The sequence below is a fragment of the Coptis chinensis genome, chromosome 6 (genome assembly GCF_015680905.1).
Source record: "Coptis chinensis isolate HL-2020 chromosome 6, ASM1568090v1, whole genome shotgun sequence".
Lineage (NCBI taxonomy): Eukaryota > Viridiplantae > Streptophyta > Magnoliopsida > Ranunculales > Ranunculaceae > Coptis > Coptis chinensis.
The window spans coordinates 28,242,938-28,253,986 of NC_141461.1; the positions used below are offsets into that span (position 1 = coordinate 28,242,938).

Below are 11,049 nucleotides of genomic sequence, written 5' to 3' on the forward strand. Positions count from 1 at the left end.
AGGACTACGTATCGAGACTTGATCCCAAGGCAGTACAACATTTGGGTACATAGGCAACTTCAAACCGAAGTCCAATCTCAACTCTCCCCAACAACCATCTCCTTCGCAATCTCCTCCGAAGAGATCAATTCTGACCCAACTGGTGTGTTTTGGCAAATCTTGCCGAAACATATACTCTGCTAGAAAAACGATCAAAACACTTGTACCCCTTATGCTACATGTTGCAACCTAGAAAAACACACTTAGTAGTTCTTGACAAAAGTTTGTTAGTCATATAAGCTCCTAAATGGGGGGTAACAGACACAACCAAAGACACATAACTCAGAGTAAGTGGGGGGCTTACTCAGAGTAAGTGGGGGGATTCCCATAGAGACGAGAAAAAGGGGACGACCACTAAATAGTAGGAGAAGGAAGACGGTTGATGAGATAGACAACAGTGGAAACCGCATCAACCCAATGAATCAAAGGAACATGACTACTAAGGAGGAGAGTGTGGCCCATGTCAGCAATGTAGCGAAGTTTCCATTCTGCTAAGCCATTTTGTTCTGGAGTGTGTGGAGAAGAAAAGCGATGATGAATGCCATGCGTTGAGCAAAGTTTCATGAAGTTACCATTATCAAATTCCCCACCTCCGTCACTTTGAAAGTTTTGAAGGGTAGAGGAAAATTGAGTTTTGATATAGGCAAGAATTTTTTTTAAAATGATTGAACACTTCATATTTGTATTTCATAAAATACAACCAAGTAAAACGTGTAAAGTCATCTGTAAATAACACATAGTATTTGTAGCCAAAATTAGATACAGTAGGAGACTGCCAAACATCAGAATGAACAAGAGTAAAAAGTGAAACAATACTTATTTTATTAGAAATAGAAAAGGGGATTGCAAGTAGGATATTTTATTAATAATAGAATATAAAGAATACAACTCTGACAAGATGAGATTACAACATACTCTAAGAATCAAATCTGTAGTAAGTTCAGTAAGGACATTCTAAGACTTAATGAAAGGAGGTCTATTGGGACCCCAAAAGAAAACTCCTTTACTCAAAGTCGATCCATGTTTTGCTTCCGCATCCGCACCAAAGTTTGCTTCTCTGAGTGTATGTAAAATTTTCCAGTAGAGAATCTTTGAAGCTCTATACCATCTTGCTCTCAGCCACCATGGAAATTCACCTCCTTTGAATGCAAGAACTACGGCCATTGAGTCACTCTCAATCTAGAGTTTGTGCCAGCCTTTGTCCACGGCAGTTTCAGCAGCCAAAACCACTGCCAAGCATTCTGCCTCATAGTTTGCAGTAACCCCTAGGCCTTATACTAAGACACCTAGAATTTCCACCTTGTTGTTTCTAAAGATAGTTCCCGCACCCCCATTACCTGGGTTTCCTAAGGCCAAACCATCTATGTTTGCCTTAACTACCCCAAGATCAGGTGGAATCCATGACACTTCTCTGATTTTGTTCGATGGCCTCACTCTTCTTTTTATGTTCAATTGGTTTAGTAGCTGAAAATCGATGGTAGAGTTACTCATTGTTCTAGTTAGCAGAAGACCAGCTATGCTTACCCCTTTAAGAACTTCGCATCTTATTCTCAGAGGATTTATCTTCGCATCTTCAAAGAAAACACTGTTTCGAGCTTTCCATAGTTGAACCATGAGGTGGATAGACGTAACATTCCAAAGCTCCTTTCTAATTTGGCTGTGTCCACGTCCTGCTTCCATGACCGATTTTAAGTTGAAGCTTGTGGGCTTGACTCTAAAATAGTTCGAAGCCCATTGCCACATCATCTTAGACACCTCACACTCCCACATAATATGATTTTCACTTTTTGATTCCTTGTTACAGAGCCTGCATCGAGAAGCAAGGTGAATGCCCTTCTTTTGCACTTTGTCATCTGTTGGTACCACGTGGTGAATCAATTTCCAAGCAAGTCCAACTTGTCTAGGATGGATATGTCTTGTCCATACCCACTTATGCCAGGTTATCTTAGCTTCTTTTTTCCTAATCACCTCGAACCCATCCTTCACTGAGAAAACACCATCATGGGAGGGTTTCCATATTCTAGTATCATGCTCTTCACCTGTTGGGGGATTTAGGTGATTTACATTGATGCCTACTTTCAATAGAACTTCTTGAATAGGAGCTGCAATGTGCCATTGGTGATTAATGATAAGGTCTGACACCTTTGTAGAGAATTCCCTCCAGTTTATACCTTGTACAACATTTACCTTGTACAACATCAGCCACTGCTGTTCCGCCCAAGGTTCCTGCCACATATTGATGCTTCTTCCTTGTCCCACAATCCACCCGAGGAAAGGCTTCATTTCTGTTAAAGGCCATTTCAAACTTGGCCAGACTGATGAATGTTGGTAGTAGGTTAAGTAGTTGCCATCTCTCATTGTTAACAAACATTCTCCCAAGTGGGCTCCCTTTCTCATCCCAAGGCCCCCTTCATCAAGTGGTTTACAAACCTTCTCCCATTTTAGAGTGACTCCCTTTCTCACCATCGGATCCCCAGATCAGATGAAATTTCTGATGGCAAGTTCACATTCCCTTGTGCATTTTGCTTCCCATTTATACACTGACATGTTGTAAACTGGAAGACTGCTTAAGATTGATTGTGCCAAAACCACTCTACCTTGAAAAGACAACATCCTACCAGCCCATCCACTGGCCCTCCTCCTAATTTTGTCCACCAAGACTTGTATTCTTGCTTTAGTAACTCTACCTTGGAATATGGGAGCTCCAAGGTACTTCTCTAGCAGTTGGTTGAGCTGGAATTCAAACAGGGATGCAACTCGATGCTTCTTGGAGTCAGACATGGCTCCCGTGTAGAGTTTGCTCTTTGTAGGATTAAAATATTGCCCAACTGAAAACTGGTAAAGGTATAGCATCTCTTTAAGAAGTTTAAGCCCACGAATGTCTCCATTTGAAAAGATGAATATATCATCAGCAAAAAGGATGTGCGTAGGGCTGGGACAATTCCCGGCTGCTGTCATATGCTTAATTTTCCCTATATGGAAGAGCTAGTTTATACCTATACTTAAAACATCTTCTGCTACATCAAAAAGGATAGGAGATAGTGGGTCACCTTGCCACAAGCCTCTGCCAGCTCCAAAGAAACCACAAGGACTCTCGTTAATCATAACAGAGATATGAACACTTTTTAGAAGAGTAGAGATCCATGAGCACCAAGTATCATTGAACCTAAACCTTGAGAGGACTTCAAGAAGGAACTCCCAACTGAGTGAGTCAAATGCTTGGGTGATATCTAGTTTCATTGCCACATTACCACCTTTTTTCTTTAGTTCCAGCTCATTCATCATTTCTGAAGCCAAAGCAATACCTATTGTGCCTGTTCTTCCTTTAATGAAGGCTAATTGCTCTCCACTGATAATGTTGCTTATGATATGCTTGATTCTCACAGAAAGAATTTTAGTGATAATATTGAAGAGAAAGTTGTTTAAACATATAGGTCTGAAATGGTTAACTATAATGGAGTTGGCTATTTTTGGCACTTGGACGACAAAACTAGAATTCATACCTTTAGGGAGAGTGTTGTCCCTAAAGAATGAAATGATAGCTTTGCTGACATCTTCCCCAATTATACTCCAGAAAAAGTGATAAAAAAACCCTGGAATCCATCTAGGCCTGGGGCACTATTAGCATCCATGGCAAACACCGCATCTTTAACCTCATCTATCGTGGGGATGGCAGTGAGAGTAACATTTTCCTCAGCTATAACAAGCTTTGGAATGAGATTTAATAGGACTAGGCTTATGTTAACTTCTAAGTATTTATATTTTCCTTATAAGCCTTCACAATGAATTTCTTAATCTCTGCTTGATTCGTTAGCGTGTTTCCCTGGGCATCTTGGATCTCCACAATTTGAGATTTAGCCAATCTCATCTTTGTTATGGCGTGAAAATATATTAAGTTTCTCTCCATTTCTAGAGCTTCAGTAACTCTAGCTTTCTGTCTAAGTATCATAATTTCCACATATTTAATATCTTGAATCTCTGTAGCCTTTTCCACCTCCTGATTATGTAGCTCAGAGTTAAAAGGATCTTGTTCTTGCTCTTGAAGGATGTTCTCAAGCTCGTCCTCCAAAGTTTTGAGATGTTGTTGTGTATTCCCTCTAACTCCATTCCTTAAGAGCTAATTTGAGTCTTTTCAACCTTTTTACCACTATTCTAATTGAAGCACCATGCAAAGGCTCCTTCCAACTCCTTTCTACCACTTCTCTCAGGTTTTCATGTTGAAACCATGCTTGCTTAAATCTGAAGGGAATGTTCGAAGGTTTTGGGATTTTTATATTCTAACTAACAATCGGGCAATGATCAGAATGTCTTATTTTCAGAATCCTGCTTCGCCAGCCTACACTGACATCAATCCACCCTTGATTTACAAGCATTCTGTCAATCTTTTGGAACATTCTTCTATTCCACATTCTTTTATTGCACCAAGAGTATTTGAATCCCATAGAGGTGGAATCGAACAAAGCATTTGAGTGTATAAAAGAATTGAAGTCTGACATAGCTGCTAAACTAGGAGTACCCCCTCCTTTACGTTCACTTACTACATAAACTATATTAAAATCACCCACCATAGCCCAAGGCTCAGCAACCAATCCTAGTTGTGTAAGCTCCAACCAGAGTGATCTTCTGAGGCCATATGCACTATTTGCGTGAACAAAAGGACAAAACAAGGTTTCCAGATTTCACTATGATATGTTGTTGTGAGAGAGCACACAGAGTCAGCACATTGCCCTCTGATAAGAGCCCAAAACTGTAGTTTTAACCCCTTAATAATATTATATTTAGACCAATTATGTGTATAATAAATAAAAGTTAGTATTGTTTATGTGCTTTTGTGTATTTCAGGTCTTGGAGTCAAATATGTGAAGAAATATACCACTTTTACAAGAGAAAGAAGCAAATGTTGGTTGCTAAGAAGTTCTATGGTTAAAGCCCAAGTTTCAAGGAGAAAAAACCTTTTTAAAGCCTAATAAAAGCTGAAAAGTCAAAGTCAACACGGGTAGAAAAAGAGCAGAAAAAGTCAATAGAACTTCCGCAGGCCGTATCTTTGGACTCGGACTTGAATTGGGCCTATTATATCTCAAAACGACCGACTCGGAAAGGGATTTCTAATGGTCCAAGTCTTGACCCAATCAGAGTAGTAAAAGTGGACAAAAAGGGTGTTAAAGTAATTTTGCGCAAAGAAACCCTTTTTGGACATATATAATTAGGTTTTGGGCTTGATTTCATGGCCTAAAATATGGCTCCAAAGCCCATACACGAAATTGTGAACCTAACCCTCTCCTATATAAAGAGGTTTAAGGCTAAACAAAACTTGGCTACTTCCCTTTTTAGTTTAGTATTAAATTAGGGTTCTCTCTATCTCCCTTTTTAGTTTAGTTTAGTTTTAGTTAATTAGTTTAGTTTGTAGCCTCCATTAGAACCTTTTAATAAAAGCTTTAGTTTATTCAATTCTAGTATCTTTAATAAAGTAGTCATTCAGGATGTCTTATTCTATTTATTATTATGTTTATGATAGCCTCATGATTATTAGCTAAACCTCTATTAGAGGGGTTTGGTGATGCTTTGATGAAGACTTGATATGTTAGTTAGAATTATTGTTTGTTTAAGAGTTTCACTCTAGTAGGTTAGTTGATTCGTCATAAGAATGGGTTGAACTTCCTCACATGCTAATTATTAGTTGGCAGAGATTGCCATGAATAATTAGGGATCAAATACTTAATCTTAATTGGTTAGGATTGCAATAATCTACACTAACATATTAGGAATTTATCTAAGTGAAATAAAATCCCCCTAATTCCTTATCTATTTTTCTCCATATTTTATTCAAGACATATTTAATTGCTTAGTTAAATTATTATAAGTTAAATTCATATAATTAGCTTCATAGTATAAATTCACCTCTATAAATATTACTCTCATAATTGTTTCCTTATGTTTGATTAATTGGATTATATTATGTCTTGGTAGTTTAGGAGTGGAACGATTCCGTACTCTATATATTGCATGAATTTACATGTGAGAGTAGGAAATAAATAATTGATACTATAAGAATAAGTTAGAGTAATATAATTGAGTTTTTACGGGTTATCAAATGGCGCCGCTGCCATCTTAAACTCATTTAGGACAAGAATTCAATTGGTTGAATCCAAGGGGTAATCCCCCATTCTCTACCCACCCACCCTTTTAATTTTTCATTCCTATTTCTTGCATTTTTGGTATTGTTCACTGTTTTAAGTACAGGGGCGCACGCCTTCCATTTTGCCTTGTTCAGAGCGCGCCCGCCCGCCCTTATGTCTGCGGATTCATAGTGAAGAACACTGCAGCAAATGTATTTGTAAATTTCTAAAAATTCTTAAAATTTACAGGCATAATCCTTAAGGTGTTATTGATTTAGTGAAATATTTTCAGATTTTTCAAGTTATTTTACCTAGCGAACTAATACCATCTTTATAGTGCTGCATTTCAGCTTTCAAACCGTAAGTTTTGGGAAACACTGATGAGTAAGGTTACTTAGTATAACACCCCGTATTTTATTTCGTTTATTATCCTAATAATAATAATAATGTATAATAGAAAAAAATAAAAATAGGATAAGTGTTAGTGGAAATAGGAGACGTGGATTTATGGGATAAACCTTCTTCCCTATTTGGGGTTTTGTTTTTAAAGAAAAGAAAGAATAGAGTTTTCTCACGAGAGTTTAAGGGGAAAAAACAGCCGTGAGTTTTAGGACAGAAAAACGGGATTTTTCTGGAAAGAAGAAAAGGAAGTTTTTCTTGTAGGTGGGTCCGATAATCGAGAAATACCGCGGTGAGTAGATACTTTATGTTTTTTATATAAATTTTCGTTATTTGTTTAAAAAAATTCGTGTTCATATTGTGTTTTGTTACGGTTTCGTTTTTTTCTGCCGTTATTCTATCTTTCTCTCCTCTTGTTTAGCTATGGAATTTGGTTATATGTTAGCATAGGGAATTGGTTAATAACTGGACTCTAAATTGAATCGGCCGAAACTCGGAACATAGTATCAATGGCGTCGCCATCAGCAGCACCAAACCGTGTTTTTTTTTTTTGAAGTGTGGTTTTATTGATTTGTGGTAATGATAAATTGTTAACTGTGAATGATTATTGAATTGGTGTTTGGGTTGATTGGGTGAGGGGAAGCCTTGGAAACAGCCATGGCGTTCGACCAATATCACAAACAGTTCCGTTTTTTTTGTTGTGTGAATGTTTTGTTGGTTGGAATTGAACATGGAGGATGTGGGGTAAGGTGTTGAGGGTTGTGTGTTGAGTGGAGATGGCTCAGTGGTGCCGAGCGATACCTGTGGAAGCTCTGAGAGAGCTTTAATGGCGTCGGGTCAATTTTTTTCTTGATAATGTAATCATGCTTTGATGGTATAGGTAGGTGGGGGTTTTAGTGAGGATCAAAACCGCTGGGTTTTTTCTGTCATGGTGGCGGTGGTGGTTGTGGTGGTCGGTGGTGGCCGGAGAAGGAAGGAGTGAAGGAGATGAACAAGTAGTAAAAAAAAACGATTTTGGGCTGGGGCCAAAAATCGTGGGCTAATATCATTTTACTTTTGGACTTTTAGTTTTGGGCTTAAGTTAGACTATGGGCTTTAGACTTTGGGCCTTTGGGTTAGAAGAGTTTGTGGACTCGGGCTTTGATATTGACCGAGTTGACTTTGACTTTGACCGGGGTTGACTTTGACCAGTTGACCCGAAAATTTGACTTTTTCCTAAAATTATGATTGGTATAATAGGATAAGTCTAGGACTATTAACGTTTTGGCTTTAGGCTAAGACCTTCTATATATATGCGTGTAATGCGTGTATTAACTAATATGTGATTAGGCGGTATTTTATGATATACAACGTTATGACACTTATACATTCATGAAATTAATTAAACAAAAAAAAATCGTGAATTAAGATATTTCTTCGTTCTCGGAAATAATACATGAAATAAAGTTCAATAATGCGTAAACAAAATTACCCCTCTTTTAGAACTCTCCACGCCTAAAATTTTATAATTGAGTTTTATGACTGTTGATGTCATATGTTAGGTGGGCATTTATTGAATGTGTCATAAATGGCCCGTTAGCGTTATATAGGGGTATTCATTGAATGTGCCATGAATGACCCGGGTATTCATTGAATGTGCCATGAATGACCAGATTGTTTGGACTGCCCTAGAGAGGAACTAAGGTATTCGCCTTGTGGGTTAGTTGTATTCTTTGATTATGCGAGTGTTTGGGTTACTTTTGAATACATAGGATATCTACATATGTTATATGCAAGTTCTAACTTTCTTTTGCAAGAGGGTAGGACTTAATAACATTTTGTGCAGGGACACGGTCCTACCCTTATACAGCAGTGAATATCGGTAAGTTTTAATTCCGGTATTTAGATATTAAAACGAGATATTAGAATGAGTTAAGATAATAGAAGTTTTGCTTGGGAAGAACTATGCCGGTTGAGATGACGGAACTACCTGTCTTCCAAGCTGAGAATGATTAGGTTATGATAGAGTTAAAGTGTTAGTTGGATAAGAAAAGTTTTGAAATGGTTTTATGTGGTTAATCTACTAATACCAAGCAAATTTTGACCCATGTTTGCTTTGTTTTGGCAGCGTGGGTGTGTTCTTGGGAACATAGGTGGAAGGCAAATGGAACCGCGTGTGATTGGGATTCTTTGGGGCGGTCAAGGGGGAGTTTATTCTATTAGGTCCGTTTTGTTTGGAAGTATGTAATAACGTAGTTTCCTTTTCATATGGAATGAGAATACAATGTTGAGGACTGTTATTCTTAGAATGTTATATTGATGGTTTTTGGATGGAAGATAGACTTTCATAAAGTAATAAAGAGAATTTTGGAGATTTTTGTTGTTAAGTTGATCCTGTTGTGATGTGGGTTTTAGGTTTTGACATGTGTTGTATTCCCCCCGTCATAGCCTGGGTTTTTAGACAATTGAACCAAGTGATGGTTGAGATATTTATATTTCAATTATTCATTTTTTTTAATTATTTAGAAATTCGGGCTGTGACATTTTGGTATCAGAGCTTAGGTTAGCCTAGATTTGGAAGGTCTAGATGATCCTCGGAATGTGGTGATTGATTGGGTGTGTTTGAGTTTAAGATGTTTGGAGTACTAATAGAAGTCCGTTTTGTTTAAGGTGATGGCTGGAGATGACAATGACGTTACTGGTACTGGAAGTAATACCATATCTGCTGATTTGGGAGCAATATTAACTCAGTTGGTGCAAACTATCCAAAAGGGTCAACATGCTAATCCAGGGGAACCTTTTGCTAGGAGAAACAAGGATTTTATAACTTTAGGAGGCCAGAAGTTCAAGGGAGAGAAAGGGGCCATTGTTGCTGAGAAATGGGTTACTATGTGTGAGTCCGTGTTTGCTAAGATGCAACTCACTGAGGTGCAGAAGCAGGAGTTGGCTTCTCACCAATTGGAGGGGTCAGCTTTATTTTGGTGGAGGTCTATCAAGGATAATGTGGATGTTGGAAATATGACTTGGGAGGATTTCCAAGTAAGATTTGAGGGAAGGTTTGTTCCTAATCTTTGTTAAGAGCAATTAACTGAGGAATTCTTTCATCTGACCCAAGGAGGGAAAACTGTTACGGAGTACGTGACTAAGTTCAATGAACTATCGAGGTATGCTCCTTATCTAGTGGATACCCAAGTAAAGAAGAACCAGAAGTTCATCCGTGGACTAGAGCCATACATATCGAGTTATTTGATACCCTTTGATTCAGAAACTTTCGATCGCGTGTTAGATTTGGCTTTAAGATATGAACAATTGGATAATAAACCCAGAGATGAGAAGATTAAAGAGAATGCCCCAAAACAAGCTAGCTTACACCTTATTTCTAGTCAGCCACGTCAAGGGCAGAGAAAAAGTCAGCATCACCCATATAATAGGCAAACAAGTAAACATGTGGATAAGGACGCGAGTGCTTCGCTAAAGAGATTTGATGGTAATTGTTTGAACTGCGGGGAGGTTGGACATACTATTCGAAGATGTTCTAAACCAAATGAACTAGTAGGCAAATGTTATAAATGTGGACAGTTGGGACACTATGGGAAGAACTGCACTGGTTAATGTTAGGTATGTTTGAATTTGTTGTTTGCTAGTTTCCTTTATTGGTACTTAGCATGTAAGAAAGTATCGTATGATTATGAAAATAAAATGCTGGTTGTTTTAATGGTTAGTTTCTTATGAATTTATAATTGAAATTGTTCAGCATGTTATAGTGTTGTTTCCTAACGGAGTTTTCTATTTTAAGTAAGTATTGGCTAAAGAAGAAATTGTTATTTTAAAATTTCATATTTGAGTAAATTGGAATTATCCAAGGAAAAAGAAACCCTTTTGATAAAGGTTGGATTTGAAATATTTGATATTGTCCAAGTTATGTATATCGTTGGTGTGTGATCCAATATACATAACATCTCTCTGTATGCATCGTTGGAGTTTGATCCAGTGTATACATGTACATCGTTAGAGTGTGATCCAGTGTGTATACCACACATCGTTGGTGTTTGATCCTATGTGATGGTAGAGAGTTAGTATGCATCGTTGGTGTGTGAACCAGTGTATACTTGCATATCGTTGGTGTGTGAGCCAGTATGCATGCATCACATTGTAGGTGTTTGATCCTATGTGATAGTGGACATAGTATAGGTCGTTGATGATATGAATCAGCCTATACGTTTATATTTTTATTTTTGAACATGTGGTGAGATGAATCGAGAGAAATATTGATATATGTGTAAACACTAAGGTAGTGGATGAAACATATGAGTTTTTAAACAAATAGTTTTGACAGGGAATATCGTTAAAAAGGGAATTATTATATGTATTTTTTTTTAAACGCTTTGGATTAGTTGAGAAATACTAAGAGTGGAACTAACTGCCTCGGTGTGAGAGGAACTACATTGCCTTCTTAGTATGATAACTTGAAGAATATGGGTTTTGCTAAATTGTGAAATAATGAGTTTAATTAAGT

The 11,049-nt window shown here is 37.6% G+C and overlaps 1 protein-coding gene across 1 annotated transcript; it reads left to right on the forward strand.

Annotated features, from left to right (window-relative positions):
- The first annotated feature begins 9,206 nt into the window (after nucleotides 1–9,206).
- Nucleotides 9,207–10,145, forward strand: LOC147492432 (uncharacterized). Its single transcript, XM_086567503.1, has 2 exons — nucleotides 9,207–9,589; nucleotides 9,698–10,145. The coding sequence occupies exons 1-2, from the start codon at nucleotides 9,207–9,209 to the stop codon at nucleotides 10,143–10,145; spliced, it is 831 nt and encodes a 276-aa protein (XP_086423629.1).
- The last annotated feature ends 904 nt before the right edge of the window (nucleotides 10,146–11,049 follow it).

Coding starts and splice junctions, on each gene's coding strand:
- LOC147492432 (XM_086567503.1), top strand. CDS start 9,207: ATGGCTGGAGATGACAATGACGTTACTGGTACTGGAAGTAATACCATA. Junction 9,590..9,697: donor CAAGTAAGATTTGAGGGAAG/GTTTGTTCCTAA, acceptor TGAACTATCGAG/GTATGCTCCTTATCTAGTGG.